Source organism: Crotalus tigris, unplaced genomic scaffold (genome assembly GCF_016545835.1).
Source record: "Crotalus tigris isolate CLP2741 ecotype Arizona unplaced genomic scaffold, ASM1654583v1 scf7180000018142.649072, whole genome shotgun sequence".
Taxonomy (NCBI): Eukaryota; Metazoa; Chordata; class Lepidosauria; order Squamata; family Viperidae; genus Crotalus; species Crotalus tigris.
Window position 1 is genome coordinate 65,558 of NW_024096844.1, and position 21,180 is coordinate 86,737.

Sequence of the window (21,180 nt, forward strand, 5' to 3'; positions counted from 1 at the left end):
TCCATTCGTCCCCTTCCTTGATTCTCACTCGATAGTAAGCTTCCCTTAAGTCTAGTTTAGAAAAAATTTTCCCTTTCGATAGGTGTGACAGCATGTCTTTCATGAGGGGCAGCGGGTATAGGTTGCTTTCACTGATTGTATTCAGGGCCCTATAATCCACGCATAAACGTAAAGAGCCATCCTTCTTCTCTCTAAAAAGGACCGGGGCAGCCACTTTAGGCTTGGCTGGCTCAATGAAACCTCTCTCCAGGTTTTTTTTTATAAATCTTTCCATTTCCTCCTTCTCCTTTGGGCTCATGGAGTATAATCTGGGCTTCGGGAGTTTTGCCCCAGGCTTGAATTCAATGGTACAGTCTGTGGGTCGGTGGGGGGGAAGCTCATTCGCCCTCTCCTCACTGAAGACTTCAGCAAGGTCCCTATATTCCTCTGGTATTTCTGTTAATCTTTTTTCCTCTCCTATGGATGCTTTTTCTATTCTTGATTCTGGTAGCCTCCCTTGGGGTTTTAAGTCCATAGGGTCCCCCTTCGGGAATTTGATTTCTGTCGTCCTCCAATTTACCCAGGGGTTCCATTTTTTCAACCATTCCATCCCTAGAATCATTGGGCATTCCATACCTGGGGTCACCACAAACGTTAAGTCCTCTTCATGGTTGCCCAGGGAGAGATGTATTGGCAAAGTGGCTAGGGTAGCTGGCACCCCCCCTGCTATGGATCCATCTAGCTGGCCAAATGAGATTGGTTGTTCCAGTCTCCTGGATGGGATGCCCAGATTCCCCACTAGTGTTGGGCTAATGAGGCAGCGGGTACAGCCAGAGTCTATTAAGGCTTTCACCTTCACAGCTTCGGGCATGGGGGGGATTAATATAGTCACTGTTTTGAAGATGGGTGTGATGCATCCACTTACCAGGGGTTCGCCCTCCGAGCTGTCATCTGAGGCATCCACCGGCCCTGTGGTGTAGGCTGGAGTCCTTTCCCCTTGGTGAGCAGAGGTGGGGGTTTCTGCAATTTCCATCATTCTCATGGCCGTTTCTTTTGGCTTAGCTGAATACTTTCCGGGTTTGTTGATTGGGGATCTGTCTGGGTTGTGCTGGGGGGCCTTTGAGCGGCATTCTACAGCTCGATGCCCTTCTCTTCCGCACTTGAAACATCCCATTTGCTTCTTGGCTGTATCCGATGATTTCACCGGTTGGTGTGTCAGCTCAGGCGGGGGGCGGCTCCATTGTTTTCCTCGGCGGTGCCTCTTCAATATGTCGATCTCTGCTTCCTCTGCCAAGACGTACCATTCCTCAAGTCGATGTGGGTCCCCTCGGGGCAGGCAAGCATCATATAGATCATAGTTTAGTCCGTCTTTGAAATGGCCAAGGAGGATGTCTTCTGGCCAATTCAGTTTGCTGGCAATGGCCCGGAATTCTTGTGTATACTCAGCCACTGGGCGTTTGCCCTGCCTCATCGTTGTTATTCTTTCACGGGCTTTGCGATCAGCCAGGGGGTCTTCAAATCGTCTTCTCAAAGAGGACATGAAACGGTTGAAGTTACTGAGTTCTGGGGCATTGGAGTCATGCAAGTTCACTACCCAATCCGCAGCTGGTCCATCCAGGGCAGATTGCACGATCCGGATGCGGGCTTTGTCGCTGGGAATATCCTGCCCATATTCCTCCATGTAGCTGAGGACTTGGGTTAGGAAAAACCCCAAGCGTGTTGGCTCCCCTTTGAATTTCACTTCCAACGGTGGACGTCTTGGAATGGATCGGTGCCTCTGTTGTGGGTGGTAGTGCCTTCCGTCCAGATTGCCATCTGTGGTCCGGTAGGGGGTGGGAGCTCCTGGATCAGTAGATGTCCCTGGGGTTGCAGGTTCCATGTCCCCCTCGGTGTCTCTCCCTTTGCGGCTCCAGGAACTGGGGCGGCCGTAGGGTTCAGTATTCTCCTCTCCTAGGGAGCTGAGAGTTCTCTTCATCAGGTCAATAGCTTTCTCTAGGATCCAGTCTGAGTACGGTGCCCAGCTTCCTCCCTCTTCACTTGCGTGCAGGGATTTCTCCATCTCCTGCTTCCATTCTGGTTGCTTGGTCCCCCGTCTCAGGGTCACCTTTCTTGATTCCTTTCCCCACTCACTTTTCTTTCCAACGCCCATCAACCAGCGAGGCTTGTGGTCCTGTGTCTCCACCACTTCTTCTCCTGAGGAATCTGGCCTCTCGGATCCCAACATCTGGCAAGGTTCCAACTGGGTCAGCGGCTCTCTTTCCAGGGAGTTTTCCCCCTCTCTTGCTCCATTGTCTGACATGGTAAATTTTTGCAAAATCCCCCGGCAAGGGTCTTCCTTCCAGGTGGATTAATTTTGCAAGTCCTGTCTAATGTAAGGACCCACCCCACTTTGCATCTTAAGAAGACAGAACTCTTGGAATAATTCTTCCAACAGGAATCCTTTATTAAGAGAAAATGGTTGCAGGCATGCTAGACAGGACTTGGGGTCCAAGCTCTCCCATTCAAGGTTTTAAGGGGTTCCCCAGTAGTCCCACCCAATCAACCCCCCTTCCAGTGATAGTTTCAAGTATCACAATTCCACTCCCTTTCTTCTTTCTTCCGTCTGGATGGAGACTTCAGATAACTACATGAAAGGCAATTACTCTCCTTTGGTATGCTAACACTTCGAGGTTACAATAAACACACATTCAGCATTTAGCTCTTTGAAGTGTAAAGAAGGAAGTGAGGGCCATAAAGCCCCTTTGTTCTCCCCCTTCTCTCCCTCTTATGGCAGAATCCAGAGAAGGCAGAATTGGGAGTTTCTATATTTGATAATTTAAAGATGAAATATAATTGGATTCTGACAAGAATACAGAATGCGAGTGCATGTTTTTGAAAATGGTTGTTCCCCTGCAATCGCTAACTATGGCCTGCAGCACACTGCTCGTGGGGCAAAGCCAAATATGCCAGATGCTTTGTAGAACAGGATTTCTACATTGACAATGGCCTGAAATCCATTGTCAAGCCCTCTCAGGCTCGACATATGAGACAGGGGGGGAAGCCAGCATAGAAACCAAAAGCTACCGGGTTGGAAAACACGAGCCAGACATCCTCTGACGTTGCCTGAATCACGGACAGTCTTGCAGAGCTGCAAATGCAATGCCTATGATGAAGAAACAACACGCGTGCGCAGAAGAACTATAGACTGCCAATCAGATGTTTGGCGGATAGCCGAAGTACAGCTGACGAACGTGATTTCCAGAAGAGGCATAAGAACTTTAATACATGAGAGCTTTAAGAGAACGGAGGGATTGTAATGTTAATTGGGAAAGAATGCTGGCTAAATGGGGATAGGGCGAGACACGGGAGGGTGGATGAGTGGAGTTTGCATTTCACTAGGTGCGGTCGTGGTTAACAGGGAATTGATTGAAAGGTGGGGTTAATTTGGACATGTGTTTAAATAACGCTGGGAGGCAGTAGCTCTCAGAGCAAACTTTGTTTTGACAAAGAGCCTTACTGCTAGAGGTCTTTGTTATTGCTTCGTTTGATCCTAATTAAATCGTTGTCACCAGTGAAGATTTGCGTTCTTGAGCTTCATTCACCGTGGTTCCGGGAAGGATCATTTTGTGACAAAAAGTTTGCTCTCAACTACTTCTCTCTAAACGGACTTCATTTTTCTTGGTGGAAAAAGTGGGAGTTGGAGTTTCTGTTTTGCATTGAGCTCGAAGATTTCTCCTGAAGTTTGGCTGAGACTGTGAATTGCCTATGGCGGAGGGTACCCAAGAGTCGGGTCTTGTGACCCCAGAGTCAGAGGAGCATCAGATAGAAGTAGTAAAACCAGACCCCCCTATAGTAGACCAGCCAGGAGCACACCCTAAAATTATTGAGACTAGCCAGGCAACCAGGTCAGGGGATATAGTGGGCCCCCAGGGGTTGGCAGCTAATAAGGACACCTTATCTGGAGAGTGGTGGAGGAGCCCTGCAATTACTGGCATGGCAGAAGGAGGTGGTGCTAGAGCTGTAGAGGAGATACAAGGTTCATCCCAATGGCGAGAACGGTGTGTCACAGATGAAGATGAGGAAGATTGGAGTTATGCCACAGCCCCTGGCCAAACCACCATGGACTTGCTGCGGGAGCAGTTTGGGGAAGGATCAGGATTTTCCATCTGGACAATGTTGGGAACAGGGCGTGGAGTCTACAACTTCCTCCCTACCTCAGCCAGCATCAGGAGGATTTAGATTAGCCAGTCCAAAATTCAGAATGGATGCTAATCGTGGAGAGATTGTGCATCAGAGGAAACCTGACAGTCAGAGTACTAGCCGCCTTATGGGAAAACCCCAATTAGAAACTGCTGGGAGATCTTCGGCTGCTACATTTACAACTCAGTCAAGGGGGTCTAGACCCGGAGCTGGGGTTCAGCCAACTAGGGGTCCAGGGTGGAATATGGGACCATGGGTCCAGGGACCAGTTTGGGGTCCTCCACCCCTTGCAGTAACGTTTGATGGTAATCCAGACCGATTAGCCCTGTTCCTCAGCCAGGTTATAGGCCATATGGATCGATATGGGTATCTCTATCTATCCCAGTGGGCGATGGTAGGGGCTGTAACATCGGCTCTGCAGGGAGAGGCCATGGAGTGGGTGGCTGATCTTCATATCGATCGAGCCCGAGAATTGGCAACTATGGGAACGTTTTTAGGAGCTCTTCGGACTCAGTTCGAAGATGTATCACGGATTAGACGGGCTCAGGGGGACGTATTAGAGGTCAAACAGAGAGGAAGAACAGCTGCGGAGTATGTCAGAGAATTCCGGAGGGTGGCTAATAAATTAAGAACATGGCCTGAACAATTATTAATACGTCAGTTTAGCACTGGATTAGACAAGGACCTTAGACAGGCATGTATTTATGAGGTATGCCCAATAGTCTACAGGATTGGTACCGAATGGTGGTAGATTTAGACACAGGATTGCAGGAATTGCGTCCAAAGAAAGTTAATCCAATGGCTCTAAGAAAGGTTTTTGAATGACCACCAACTCCGGGTACTTCACCTCGTCTACCCATCAGAGCGTTTCGTCTAATACTCGGTTGCTTTCGATGTAACCAACCAGGCCATTGTATTGCTGAATGCCCTGAACTACTCCCTACGTCCAGACCAGAGGCCCGTGCGAAAACTGTACTGAAGAAACCCTTGGAGAGGTCCTGAGTGGTACAACAAAAATCCGAGACATCTAAGATCCGAGGGAACGAGATGGAACCTGAGGAGGGGAAACCATGATTAGGAACCCAGTTAATAGTCTGCAACGAAGATTCAGAGACGGCAGAAGATCCTATGGTTAGTGAACCTATTCACCCATTTTTCCTGCCTATAACACTCACTGATCCACGGTCAGGGTGCAGAAACGAATACAATGCCCTCATAGACACAGGGTGTACTCGATATTTAATTGGTGAGCGGGTGGTGCGGCAAGCAAGCACTAGAGTCAAACCATTGCGTACCCCTGTACGGTTTGAGCAGGTGGATGGATCCTTACTAGGAGGGGTACCTGCTAAATATATCACTGAACCATTACGTATGGAGTTGGGAGATCATTGGGAAATGATACAATTTGTAGTGATACCATCCATGACGGAAGCTGTCATTTTAGGGTTGGCCTGGTTGGACAAATGGGGTCCAACAATTTGGTGGGAAGGAGGATATAGAAGGGTATGTATCAATGTAGGCCCCCAACCACCGTTTCATGAACAGGTTAAATTAGGAAAAGAGAGAGAGAGGATATCCTTCCCCAAAATGGGGAGAAGGGGGAGGTAGTGGTTCCATCGGAATATGTAGATTTGATAGAGATATTTGATGAACAGGAATACGATGTATTACCTCCTCATCGATCAACTGATTGTGCTATTGAATTAATGGAAGGGGCAAAACCCCCGAAATGTATGCCATGACCTCAAATGAGATGAAGAAGCTAAGGAGATACATTGACAAAAATTTGGAAAAGGGTTTTATTCAACCTGCTTGGTCACAGGTCGCTGCCCCTGTATTATTTAAAGAAAAAAAAGATGGAGGTTTACGTTTATGCGTCGATTTCAGGGTTTAAATGGAGTATGTGTAGAAAAGTTATATCCTCTTCCACTTATAAAGGATCTTTTGGCCCATTTAGCACAAGGGAAGATATTGCTGCGCCGGAACTGAGGACAGGCGAGGTCTAGAGCCGGGCTAGCGGTGGCGTTCGGTGGCATTCGGGCCTGTTGGCGAGTTCGGAGAGGAGGCCGGGCTTGGGCGGGCAAGCGGTGGGGCTGCCAGGTGGCTTCCCAGGCGGAGGAAGACTTTTCGGTCTTCGCCGGGGAGAAGGGCGGGGCGCGCCTCGTCTGGGGTTCTTCCAGCTGCCACTGCCCCGCCTTACCCTGCCCAGCCCAGCCCAGGTCAGCCCAGTGTTTTTTACCCTCATGGCTTCCTTCCCATTGAAGCTTGATCTGGTTAGCCAGTTTTCTAACTGGATTTGTGCAGGGCTTTTGTCTGCCGCCTTGGCTGCTTCACTGTGCCTGGAGGCCGCCACTGCCTCATCCCCGCTGCCCGGCATATCCCGCGTCCCGTGTGGCGGTGACCCACAGCCCGACTTTCTGCTGCTGGAGAGTGCCGTCCTGCTCCACCAGCAGCCACAGCCTCCCCCGTGGCGGCAGGCTTCGCCGCAGCAGCCCGCCTGGGCAATTTGGCCCGGCGTTCAGCCAACCCTCGCTGCCCCGTGTGTGGCTTCCTTTTCCTTCTCTGCTATCATCGCCGCCGCCGCCTCATTGTTTTCTTCAGGCTCCACGGCGGGGCCTTCTCCAGTGACCTGGGTTCCCCGTGTGACTTTGCCCGTTGCCTTGGTGGCAATTGCCGCCGTTGCGGTGACGGCCAGCAACAACTTGGAGAAGTTGACCCAGCTCTTCGAGGAGCATAAGGCCAAGTATGGTTTGCCCCAAGACAAGTACCTAATGATCACCTAGCCGGCCACATTGGACCAGCCTGGGACACAGAGGGGCAATACTAATTTTTAGAGAATGTTTGTTGTGGGTGTGAGTATGCATGTAGATGAATGATGGCCCTGTTATGTGTAAATTTTATTATTGTATTTAGGGCGTATGAATGTGAACATTTTTATTTTCTATGTATATAAATCGAGTGTGAATGTGCATTGAGTGTTTGGGGTATGAGAATGGTGGAGTCGGGGGTGGAGCCTGGTACCCCCTCTGCTGAGTGCAATAGCAAAAGTAGGGGGGGCAGGACTTACCCTTGGGCTTGGTCTGTATGGAAAGCGAGTCCGGTCAGGAAGGGAGAAGGCTGGTGAGGGTGGGGGTACTCCGGGGAGGGAGAAGGTCGGAGCATCCCGGTCATGACTGGGATGGGCAGATATGGCGGGAGCCGAGGGGCAGGCCATCTTTGGGGAACGAGGACTCGCTATGTTAGAGCGATTCCTTGTTCCGGCCCCTCAAAAGGCTCATCCTGTAGTACTGGTGACAGGGGTGTACAGGGCCTAATTGTAGGCTGCTGTTGCTTAATGCCAGGTCCGTTGTCAGCAAAGCCCCCCTTGTCCGTGATTTAATATTGGACAGCGGGGCGGACCTGGCATGTATAACCAAAACCTGGCTGGGCCCTGAGGGGGGTGTTTCCCTCTCGGAGATGTGCCCGGACGGGTTTGTGGTGCTTCATCAGCCTTGACATCAGGGCAGGGGTGGGGGAGTGGCAGTCATCGCTCGGAAGTCCTTGAGTCCTCGTGGGATTCCTGCCCCGGAGGTTGTTGGGTGTGAGTCCCTCCTATTGAAGTTGGGTTCACGGGTTCAGTTGGGCTTGCTGCTGATGTACCTACCTCCCAGCTGCGTTGCAACAGCCCTGCCTGCGTTGCTGGAGTCAGTAGCCGGGTTGGCGGTGGAGTTCCCCAGACTTATAGTACTGGGGGACTTTAACCTACCATCACTCGGCGATCGCTCAGAGGCGGCGCAGGAGTTCATGGCTTCCATGGCAACCATGGACCTGACCCAGGTAATTCAGGATCCGACCCATAGGGGTGGTCACACACTTGACCTTGTGTTTCTCTCGGGGCAATGGAGACATGATCTGGAATTAAGGGGAATAGAGATCTCGCCCTTGTCATGGACAGATCATTTCCTATTGAGGCTGGACTTCAGAGCATCACTCCCCCATTGCAGGGAGAGGGAACCGACTAGGTGGTTCCGCCCCAGGCGCCTAATGGACCCAGATCGGTTCCAGGAGGAGCTTGGGGAAATACCTGACTCCCTTGTCCACAACTCGTCCGGGTCCCTGGTTGCGGCCTGGAATGAGGCGGCGTCCGGGGCCCTGGATCGAATTGCGCCTTTGCGACCTCTCTGTGGTGGTGGTCCCCGGAGGGCGCCTTGGTTTACTGAGGAGCTCCGGGAGATGAAGCGCCACAAGAGACGTCTAGAGCGACGTTGGAGGGCCAGTAACTCTGAATCTGACCGATCACTATTAAGAGCCTATCTTAGGACTTATTTAGTGGCGATAAGAGCGGCAAAGCGTGTTCACTTTTCCGCACTTATTGCGTCCGCAGAATCTCGCCCGGCCGCCTTGTTTAGGGTGACCCGCTCCCTTCTTAAAGTGGAGGAGGCGGAGGAACCCTTGCAGGGAGAGCTGAGGAGTTTGTTCAGTTTCTTTCGGACAAAATAGCTCAGATTCAGAGGGACCTGGACTCTGACTGGGCAGTGCCAGCCGAGTTGCCAGGGGCTGGTCTTAGTCATATTATCTGGAGTGAGTTTGAGCCTGTGACCCCTGATGAAGTGGACAAGGCCGTGAGGGCAATGAATGCCGCCACCTGTTTATTGGACCCGTGCCCCTCCTGGCTGGTTTCTGCCAGTAGAGAGGTGACACGAGGCTGGCTCCAGGTGATAATCAATGCTTCCTTGATGAAGGGGTCTTTCCCGCAACCTTTAAAGGAAGCGGTGGTGAGGCCCCTCCTCAAGAAGCCTTCCCTGGACCCAGCTGTTTTGAAGAACTTTCATCCCGTCTCCAAACTCCCCTTTGTGGGGAAGGTTGTAGAGAAGGTAGTGGCATCTCAACTCTTGCGATCCTTGGATGAAACCAATTATCTGGACCCTTTTCAATCTAGTTTCAGGCCCGGCTACAGCACTGAGACTGCTTTGGTCGCACTGACCGATGACCTCTGGCGAGCCCGGGATAGGGGTCATTCCTCTATCCTGGTGCTTCTTGACCTCTCAGTGGCTTTCGATACCATCGACCATGGTATCCTTCTGCGTCGTCTCAGAGAGGTGGGGGTGGGCGGCACCGTATTGCGGTGGTTCTCCTCCTACCTCTCTGACAGGTCGCAGTCGGTGTTGGCAGGCGGACAGAGATCGACCCCTAGGCGCCTCGATCATGGGGTGCCTCAGGGCTCGGTCCTGTCCCCCCTCCTTTTTAACATCTACATGAAACCGCTGGGTGAGATCATTCGGCGACACGGGGTGAGGTATCATCAGTACGCGATGATACCCAATTATATATCTCCACCCCGTGTCCTTTCAATGAAGCAGTCGACGTGATGTGCCGGTGCCTGGAAGATGTGAGGGTCTGGATGGGGGTGAACAGGCTTAGACTCAACCCTGACAAGACCAGTGGCTCTGGGTCTTGCCTCCCAAAGGCCAACTGGATGGTCCATCTTTAGTCCTGGGGGGGGCAAATTTACCTCCCTCAGTGCAGGCACGCAACTTGGGTGTCCTCCTGGACTCACAGCTAAATCTGGAACAACATCTATCGGCTGTGGCCAGGGGGACCTTTGCACAGGTTCGCCTAGTGCACCAGTTGCGGCCTTATTTGGACTGGGAGGCTTTACTCACAGTCACTCATGCCCTTGTCACCTCAAGACTGGATTACTGTAACGTGCTCTACATGGGGCTACCCTTGAAGAGCGTTCGGAGGCTGCAATTGGTTCAGAACGCAGCCGCGAGAGTGATTGTGGGCTCACCAAGGTACGCCCATGTGTCACCTATCCTCCGCGAGCTGCACTGGCTTCCTGTGGGTCTCCGGACGCAATTAAAGGTGTTGGTTATCACCTTTAAAGCCCTTCATGGCATAGGGCCAGGTTACTTACAGGACCGCATTCTGCCGTACAGCTCCCAGAGACCGGTGAGGTCCCATAGATTGGGCCTCCTTCGGGTCCCATCGGCCAGACAATGTCGGCTGGCGGGCCCTCGGGGAAGGGCCTTTTCTGTGGTGGCTCCGACCTGGTGGAATCAACTTCCCCCCGAGGTTCGAACTACTCCCACCCTGCCGGCCTTTAAGAAGGCCGTTAAAACCCTCCTGTTCTGGCAGGCCTGGGGCTGATGTCCCAGGGGGGCCGGGATATGATCGGACTCGCGGTATGACTGCTTTATTTTATTGTTTTATCATTGTTTTAACTTTGTACGCCGCCCTGAGTCCTTTGGGATTGGGCGGCATATAAACACTGAAAATAAATAAATAAATAAATAAATTTACCAAGCTCGATTTATGGGAAGCCTATTATCGAGTAAGAATAAAAAAAGGTGATGAATGGAAGGCTGCATTTAACAGTCCATTAGGAAGTTTCTAATATAAGATAATGTCATTTGGGTTACAGGGGGCTCCTGCTGTGTTCATGCAACTTATAAATTAAGTGTTGCATGAACATCTATAAAAAGGAGTTCTTGTGTACCTGGATGACATTCTTATATATTCTGAGAACAAAGAAGATCATGTACGATTAGTATGGCAAGTGTTGCGGAAACTTCTTAAAGCTCAGTTATATGTTAAATTATCAAAGTGCGCATTCCATCAAACTAAACTAGACTATCTTGGATATAGAATTTCGGGGAGGGGGTCTGGAAATGACCCTGTAAAGGTACAGGCAGTATTGGATTGGCAAGCACCACGAACGTTATGTCAGTTACAAAGTTTTCTTTGGTTTGCTAATTTCTACAGGAATTTTATCCCATCTTTTGCTAAGACAGCTTTGCCTTTAACTGACTTACTTCGGACTAAACTGACGGGTGACAAACCACAGCCACAACGACCCTTATCCTGGTCGCTGCAATGCCAAAAGGCATTTGAAACCTTAAAATTGTTATTTTCAAAGGAATCTGTTTTAAGATATCCCAATCCAGAGGACCTTTTTATAGTACAAACAGACGCTAGCGATGTGGCAGTAGGGGCTGTGCTCTTACAAAGAAATGAACAGGGGAAGTTACAACCATGTGCGTACACTTCACGTAAGTTTACCACGGCTGAACGTAGGTGGGTGGTTTGGGAGAAGGAGGTATTTGCAGTGAAGTGGGCGTTAAGCACATGGTGTCATTTCCTAGAAGGAGCAAAAGAGGTTTTCGAGGTGTGGACAGATCATAAAAACCTCGAAGCATTACAAACCCCTCGGCGACTAGCACCTAAACATGTAAGGTGGGCTTTATACTTTCAACAATTCCAATTCTGATTGAAATATGTGCCAGGAGGGAGGAATTTTATGGCAGACGCATTGTCAAGGAAGCCTCAATATAACAGTAAACAAGAAGAGGTAGTACAGGCCCTGAACGCCCAAAGGAGATAATTGCATTAATACGACCTATGGAAGACCTGGTACGTAAATTGCAAGACGCACTATTGACAGATCCTTGGCTATCAACCCATCCCCATATTTTGACTATGAGCAATGGGTTAGCGTGGAGAGGTAATAAAATATACGTTCCATTATCTCTAAGGATAGAGGTACTTCGAGAGGTCATGATGTAAAGGTGGCTGGTCATTATGGATTCCTAAAAACTCTACACCTAATTAAACGACAATTCTGGTGGCCCAGCATAAAGAAAGATAGAGAAACATATGTCCGGGAATGTTCTGTGTGTGCAACAACAAAACCCCAGGTCGGAAAACCATGCGGGTTGATACAACAAATTTCAGATCCCTCACAGCCATGGGAAGATATTGGTATGGACTTTATAGTAGACTTACCAGCAAGCCATGGCAATACAGTTATATGGACAGTAATTGATTTGTTCTCCAAGCAAGCACACTTTATACCGTGTAAGGGGTTACCATCAGCTTGGAGGCTAGCTAAATTATTTATAACCCATATTTACCAGTTACATGGAGTGCCTAGACGTATAATATCTGATCGAGGGGTACAATTTACTGTTAGGTTTTGGAAAAATTTTGTTACATCGATTGGCTCGTCCCGAGGCCTTAGTTCAGCGTTCCATCCCAGTACGAATGGAGCGGCTGAACGTGCTAATGCTATGATTGAGCGATATCTAAGGTGTTATGTCAATTATCTAGTTCACTGCTGAAGTTGAACCCGTTCCTCGATAGCCATGACTTACTTCGAGTAGGAGGGCATCTAGATAAGGCTAAAATAGCCCCAAATATCAAGCACCCTACCATCCTTCCCGCTCATCAACATGTAACACACCTGCTGGTCCAACACTACCACGAAACCATTCACCATCAAGGTCGGCACTTCACAGAAGGTGCCATCAGAGCTGCTGGATTCTGGATCGTGGGAGCCAAAATGTGCATCACTACCGTCTTGTACAGGAAGACCAAAGAGCCTAATCTCGAAGAAGGAGACCTTGTCTTGTTGAGAGACAAGGACGCACATCGGAATTCATGACCCATAGGGCTTGTGCACCATGTTCTACCCAGCTCTGATGGACTAGTTCACCAAATTGAAGTCCAGATCGCAAAGCCACATGAGTCATGTCGTGACTCACAGACTCTGGTTAAAAGGCTTTACACCAGACCGATCACCAACCTGGTACTGCTGCTGAGGAAGACCGAACTTGAAGATTGAACCACGAGCTATGCATGTTTTGTGTCTATCTCATAGCCGTATTGTTTGATGCTATGCCTTTGCTTATTTTAGTTAGTAGTTAGTTAATAGTGGAAATTGTATAATTCCAGGTGGGAAGTGTGCTAGTCAGAGTATATAGCTATCTTAGGATTTAAGAACTGTCCCCTTAAGGGATAGCCTTCTGGGTAATGTAGTTTATGTTACCTGGTCATATCTGTGTTCGGACTGGCCACTGGAAGGGACTTCTGTTTAAATACAGGATTTTTTGGCTACGTGCTAGTCAGCGAAGTCGCTATGAAGTCCAGCCACGAGATCTGTTTGCTTCGTTAGCATGGAAGAAGCTATTCTTTTTTACCTACATGATGGGTCCAGATTATGACATGTATTTCAGAAGAATCTCTATAATAACTGTAAGTTAATGTCTTGAGGATGCCTGATGAATTATAGTAATTTGCATAAAACCCTTCCATGGAGTTAATCTGCCTGTATCCAACAAAATCAAGCAATCCCCCTGCTTGATCCTGGACAGGCAGAATGCCCAGAAACAAAGAAAAGCTGTTCCTTTGAATTGCAAATAACCTTGAAGACAGCTGGGAACAAAAGAAGAGCCAGGTATAAGATTAAAAAGTGTCTGAAAGAAAAAAACAACACCTGGACTGTTGCTTAAATCTAAGAACTGTTTATGGAAAAGAAAAACCTTGCCTTTTTGGCTAATCTTTTAGAGGAGATTCTACAGGAAGGATTTAAAGTGGCTGAACACACTGAACTGTAATTTTGACTGGCTGATAAAGTGACTTTTGAATTAAAACATTGAGAAAAGATTATTTGAAGGGGGGAAGACAACATGGATATCACATACGTATCAAAAAATGACAGAACGCCACATTCAATATTTTCTCCTGAAGGACTTAGCCTGGAAAATCAAGGGCCTCCAGAAACAATACTTCAAGGCAAGATAAATATTTTTCAGGAGGAAATATATGTAATCGTAGGACAAATACAAATGACAATGGACTCAAACCACGAGGAAATTCGAAACAACTTTGATGATTTAAATAAGCATATTGTCAGAATCCAATTATATTTCATCTTTAATTATCAAATATAGAAACTCCCAATTCTGCCTTCTCTGGATTCTGCCATAAGAGGGAGAGAAGGGGGAGAACAAAGGGGCTTTATGGCCCTCACTTCCTTCAGTATACTTCTAAGGAGCTGAATGCTGAATGTGTGTTTATTGCAACCTCAAAGAGTTAGCACCAAAGAACCTTACCATAACAAAGAAGGTTATTTGCCTTTCATGTAGTTTATCTGAAGTCTCCATCCAGACGGAAGAAAGAAAAAAGGGGGTGGAATTGTGATACCTGAAACTATCACTGGAAGGGGGGGTGATTGGGTGGGACTACTGGGGAACCCCTTAAAACCTTGAATGGGAGAGCTTGGACCCCAAGTCCTGTCTAGCACGCCTGCAACCACTTCTTCTTAATAAAGGATTCCTGTTGGAAGAATTATTCCAAGAGTTCTGTCTTCTTAAGATGCAAAGTGGGGTGGGTCCTTACACATATTTCCAATCTAAATCTACAATTAAAAAACACCCAGGAAATAACAATGAATGAACAAATAAATTAGATAACAGACTACAAATTAGAAGAGTATGATCAGATTGATGAAATAACAAAGGAAAATAATTACAATTTAACACAAATAGGAAAAATCTACAAGGTTCTGATACAACAGGAAAAATGGAATGGACTATAGAATTATCAGGAGAACCATCAAAGTTTGGGAGACAGAAAGTATTCATCTTGCTTACTTCATCTTTTGTATTCCCAACAACATTTGTAAAAAAATACAGGAACCGCTGGGTAAGTGGATTACATCAACTTGGAAAACTACTCGGCAAAAGAAGAAGACCAGAGACAGATACAAGAGATTTCATGTTGTCCCACATATATCGAAATTTACAGTCCAAATGTTGGAGATGTGGAAATTTAGATGCAACTTATTTTCATATTTAGTGGACTTGTAAAGATATTAAAGCTTTTTGGATTAAGATTTGGTGGAATATTCAAAAGATTTTTAAGAAAAAGATAAAGTTTACTCCGCAATTATTTTTGTTGGGTATTATTGTAGATTTGGATGTTAAAGAAACTAATTTGATGTTGAACCTTATAACTGCTGCAAGATTATTGGTGGGCAATATTGGAAGAAAAACTTATTGCCTACTTTGAAAGAAAGGATACTTAAAATGTCTAATTTAGCAGAAATGGCAGAAATCTCCGCCTATTTGAAGGATCATTTATAAGAAAGATATATTATGGTTTGGAGAAGATGGATTGATTATATTCAGAAGAAGTATGAAACTGGAAAGTATTATCTTGCTTTTGAATAGATTTTAGATAATTATTAATAGTATTAATTGTATTATTATTATTGTTGTCTTAATTTGTTAATATTTGTTTTGAGAAGGAGTTAAAGTGTATTATGGTTTTGATTGATAGTTTAGTTGGTTTATGTTAGCTAGATTATGTTTGTTTATTTGTTACCCTGTAATCAGCTCTGGGAACTGGGGGAGGGGGGAGGGGATGGGTGGGTTTATATTGTAATTTGTAAAACTTTTAATAATAATAAAAAAAGAGATTTGACTTGCCTTACCAGATGGACTATTATGTGAATAAACATTTGTTTGAATATGGCTAAAAGAACAGAGAATTTTGAATATAAAGGGACCTTATAACAAGAAGGATAAGAGATTTAAGTAATATAGTATGTTCTATAATATATGAAATGTAAAAATAGCAGGTTGATATAACTTGTATTAATATAAGTGAAATATAAACTGATTAAAAAGGATGTTATATCTAGATATTATAAGATAGATAAAAATATAGTATATTTATAATGCATGACTTAAAATATTGGGATGATGGGAAAATTTGGACAGTTAGATGACTAATATGAAGAAATTATGACTGATAAGGCGTTCTAGACAGGACTTGGGGTCCAAGCTCTCCCATTCAAGGTTTTAAGGGGTTCCCCAGTAGCCCCACTCAATCACCCCCCTCTTTCAGCGACAGTCTCAGGCATTGCATTCCCAACCCCTTTTCCTTACTGCCGGCTGGATGGAGACTTCAAAGAAAACTACATGAAAGATAATAGCCCCATTCTTATGGTTAGCTCTTTTGGCAATACACACATTCAGTTCCTTTGAAGTATACCGAAGGAAGTGAGGGCCATAAAGCCCCTTTGTTCACCCCTTTCCCTTCATCGTATGGCAGAATCCATAGAAGGCAGAAATGGGGTTTTTTATAATTGATAACTAGAGATGAAATATAATTGGATTCTGACAATAAGGAAAATTAAGCGTAAACAAAAATTATGAAAATAGAATGCATGCTGAACTATTGAGATGATGGTTATGAGAATAATATAAGGTGAAAAAATGTTTTATATATAGATTATTATTATTTATATAAATATAAAAAATACCTACATCTAATCATTTATATATTGAAAATATTAAGAATTATATTTTGGCTAAAGTTGAAGAAGGAGAATACAAATGGGAGAAGGGAAGATCAAAGAAATATATAATTAATTGATATATTAATTATGGAATTATCAAATTTAATCATTATTGATTGTTAATTAATTATTATTGTCCTTTTCTTCTTGTTAAAATATAAACCAAGACAACACGTACACTAGGCACTGGAGATTGTTATAGTTAAAAACCAATAAAATATTTATATATAAAAAAGAAAAGAGAAGGGGGGAGAGAGGAGAGAATATAAAAGGAGGTGGTTTTGGCAAGAAAGGGAAAAAAAAACAACAGGGAAAGAGAAGGAGATGGAGAAAAAGCTGTGGAAGGAGAGCCCAGCAGGCAAGGAGGAAGAAGACACAGGGAGAAGAACCGGTAGAAGGAGAGCCCAGGAGGCAGGGAGGAAAAAGAGAGAGTAGAAGGAGAGAGGAAGAAGAGCCGATCAGCCAGCTGACCACCAAGCTAGTGGTACATATTAATAAATATGGATATTTTCATCATACATTTGTCAGTGCAAAGGGAAAGTGATTCAGCAAAGGAAACACCACCAAAGAAATTACAACTTCCTTTTTTAATGGTTTGTAACATTTTAATAGATTATAGAATAAAATATAAAAATACAAAAGCAAATAGTAGGACACAGTGGGGAGGAAGAAGGGGGGAAAGTGAGGGGGAGGAGGGAAAAATAAAAGGCATTGACTTCCGACTTCCTCTGTTGCAGTAGAATGAAGCATTAACATCGAACCTCAACTTTTTGCTTTTCCATAAGAGTATAAACTAGCCATTTCTATAACAACAAATGAATCTAATCAGTAAAACCCAACCTCCCCTTTTTTTTAGTCATCAAGTTTTGGACACCTTGTTAAGCACTGATGGTATTTGAATATTGTCATGTCCTAAAGGTGGCACAATCTGTGAAAAAGTTGAAAAGCCTTGCCTTAAACTACATTTCTTTGGAACATAAATTAGCTTACCCTGCTGTGGAGCTTCTCATTCAGTTTGGGTTCTCTGTGTTCACTTTTTTTCACTTTTAACCACTGCACTAAAGGCTTGATTGTTAAACCCTTTGAAGGAAAATGAACAAATTACCGTAGTTTTAATTTAAAAAATTTACAAATTTAAAGGATGCAAAAAAGAAATGAAACATGTACATATCACTAAATATACTCATTTAGGTACTCTTTCACATATTGTGACACTTAATGTTCTTTCCTTATATACATAATATACATATATAATACATAAACATCCTCATGTTTGGTAATTTGATGTTGATACAGTATTCTGGAAGCATTTTAAATGACAGTTCTTTGCCCACAAGAATATAGTTCTATATATTTCCTTGTTGGCAAAATACATTTCATATTTTTAAATAATATATATCATATTCTTTCCAGAGAAGCATATCTTCACAGAATTTGCTATAATAATATTATTAGTGTTTCTAATTAAAATCGATGGTTCATTATCATTGAAATTAGAACCCAATATTATAAAAACTGTATTAAAGAATACTAAATAGCAAATTTCTTTTTGCAAGTAATGTTGAAATGGTTTGCCCTGCTTATATAGCTCTCATGAAATATGTATTTTTATTTATGACATAGACATTTTACTTTTTATGCGGGAAAATGTAACTTGACTTACATGGTGAAAATGTATAATAGATCTCTTTATTTAAAAAACATAGTCTTAGTTCATGTTTTTTAATGGTCAGCTTTTCTCCCTCTAATTTTTTTTTTAAATGGAAAAGTTATCTTTTGCTCCGGCAGTACAAAACCTATTTTTAGGAAAATATACAGCTGGACATAAAAGACATGAGACAAACGTTTTAAAAGATTGCATCTCAAAAGCCTTCATTTGTTGTTTTTCTTTTAAAACAACAAATGCATGTAATATTTTGATTTGTTTTATAGAGTGTCAGATGATACTATTAATGTGGCACTATATCTTACAATACTTTGAATCCCCAAGGATCTATGAAAGGGTCCTTTTTGTAGACTTCAGCTCGGCATTCAATACCATCATTCCATAAATTCTCTCTAAACTGACTCAGCTAGCTGTACCTGACCACACTTGTAGTTGGATTATAAGCTTTCTAACAGATACATAGAAAGCAGCAGGAGAAGCTATGTAAAATCACATAGAATACACATTCACTTAGTATAGGGCACCTCTCAGGGCGGTGTGCTTTTCCATTGTTTTCTCTCTAAGCAATGACTGCATCTCAAAGGATCCTTTCTTAACATACTGAAGTTTGCAGATAATACAGCAATCATTGGTCTCATTCAAGATGGTGATGAGTCTGCATACAGATGGGAGGCCTTGTGATGCATCTGGAACAATTTGGAGCTGAACACCCTTAAAACTGTAGATATGACAGTGGATTTTAAGAAGAGCCTTCCTATTCTACCATTAGGCAACACTAGTGTCAAGTTTCTGGGTTCTATAATCTCCCAGGACTTGAGATGGACACCTAATATTAGAACCATAATTTAAAAAGCACAACAAAGAATGTACTTCCTGCATCAGCTCAGAAAGCTCAGTCTGACCAAGGAGTTGCTGATAACAGTTCTACAGAGGAATTATTGAATCTGTCATTTGTACTTCTATAACTGTCTGGTTTGGTACAGCAACCAAACTGGACAGGTATAGACTTCAATGGAAAGTTAGGACCAGGGCTTTTTTTGTCACAGAATGCTCAGAACGGAGTTCCGGCACCTTTTTTGGATGGAACCTTGTAAGGTAGGCAAGGCGGGTTGTATGACATCTGTGAGTTCCGGCACCTTTTTTTTTTTTTTTTCAAAAAAAGCACTGGTTAGGACTGCAGGAAAAAAAAAAAACTGCAACCAGCTTGCTTTCTGTTGAGGACCTATATACTGCATGAGCCAGAAACAGGGCTAAAAAAATATCTACACATCCAGGACATAAACTGTTTCAACTCCTCCCTCAGGATGCCACTATAGAGCACTGCATGCCAAACACCTACATACAAAGACAGTTGTTTCCCTCATGCTATCACTCTACTGAACACCTAATTCCCATAGCACTGTCTTATATCTAAGGATATTTATCCATGTAGTAGGGCTGTAATTATTATTACCTTTCTCATATTTCATATTACCTTCTACAGTTGATATCTTATGATTATATTACTTTGTTGTGTGTTGTTTGTATGTACACTGAGAGCTTATGCACCAGAGACAAATTCCTTATGTGTGCAATCACAGTTGGCCAATAAAGAATGTTGTGTTGTATACTGTATGTTTTTTTTTATTCCTGAGACAGAATCCATATAGATATATTTTATTCCTAAGACAGAAAACAGCATTCAAAGGGATCTTTCACATATTAGGCTAAAGACTACAAAAGGACATAATACACAATGCATATGTACAGGTAGTCCTCAACTTGCGATCACAATTGAGCCCAAAATTTCTGTTGCTAAGTGAGTCAGTTGTTAAGTGAGTTTTGCCCGTTTTATGATCTTTCTTGCCACAGTTGTTAAGTGCAGTGGTTAAGTGAATCACTGCAGTTGTTAATAATAACATAGCTGTTAAGGGAATCTAGCTTCCCCATTGGCTTTGCTTAACAGAAAGTTGCAAAAAGTGATCACATGACCCCAAGACATTCCAACTGTCATAAATATGAGTCAATGGCCAAGTGTCTGAATTTTGAACATGTGACCCTGAGGATGCTACAACAGCCGTTAAGTGTGAAAAATTGATATAAGTCACTTTTTAAAGTGCTGCTGTAACTCTGAATGGTCATTAAATGAACTGTTATAACTCAAGGGCTTTCTGTACAACCTTTCATCCACTAAGACAAGGATTTTTATTTTTTCTTCTAGGAAAAACTGAATTGAATACCTGGAATATCACAGTGAAAAATACAACTATGATAGTTGTGCTGACAAACAAGTTTTTATCTTGCACTTTGTTTTCATCCAAAAGTACGACTAAGGCAAAAGCAACAGCACCACGGAGACCGCCATATGACATTACTACTTGGTCTATTATTCCCAGCTGTACCATTCGATAGCGATTTAGAATCCAAGTCTGTAGAATTACACCTGCTTAAACAAATGTATCAGAGTAACAAAGATATCAGATTAACACACATTTCATTGGGAATTAGGACAGATACGATGTGCTAAAAATCATTATGCAAAACTATTGCCAGAATACAAAGTGATACCTCTTTACCATTTGCTTTTCCTAACTGATATTAGAGTTTTTATCTGCATTAAACAATCTATTACACAGAATTGGTTATAATCACTGGCAACAAGTCAATTTATTTACTGCCTTTAAATTACAGCAACTAATTTAAACATTGATTGTCCCCACTATAAATTTGTTGATGTTAATTCCATCAAATCCATTAGTATGATGAAAGCTAATCAGCATAATACTAAAATTGGTATTTTGAACATATAAATGATTTTATAATACTTTTAATCAGTATCAAAAAAGATATTGACTAAAAGTATTATAAAATCATGAATACTTTATATAGAGCAGTCTAGAGCTGTCTAGAGCAGGTGTCCCCACCCCTGGTCCATGGACCAGTACCTGGCAGCAGCATGCCAGCAACTAGTCCACACAAACAAGCAAAGCCCCATCCACAGGATGCAGGCAGCACACAAAACCATGCCCCCTCCAGCCCGTGGACATACCTCTCTCCACATAACTGGTCCCTGGGGCCCAAAAGGTTGAGGACCTCTGGTTTAGAGTCATAGGATTTTGGAAGTTACTCGTCAGTAGCCTAACTCTAAAGTAGGCAGAAGTCAGCTTGATCTTCAACTGCTTACTATGAAATGTACAGTAATTACTTTTGAATCATTACCACCAAACTTCAAATCAGGCATAATATTAATTCC

At 44.0% G+C, this 21,180-nt stretch overlaps 1 protein-coding gene across 1 annotated transcript in view; it reads right to left on the reverse strand.

Moving 5' to 3' along the window:
• Positions 1-21,180, reverse strand: part of LOC120310197 (sodium/hydrogen exchanger 3) — a 98,395-nt gene that overhangs the window by 32,416 nt on the left and 44,799 nt on the right. The window contains exons 6-7 of the mRNA XM_039348338.1: positions 20,168-20,370; positions 17,273-17,362 (exon numbers count right to left, since the gene is read on the reverse strand). Coding sequence (XP_039204272.1) covers positions 17,273-17,362; positions 20,168-20,370 — 293 coding nt within the window. The remainder of the gene's footprint in view (positions 1-17,272; positions 17,363-20,167; positions 20,371-21,180) is intronic.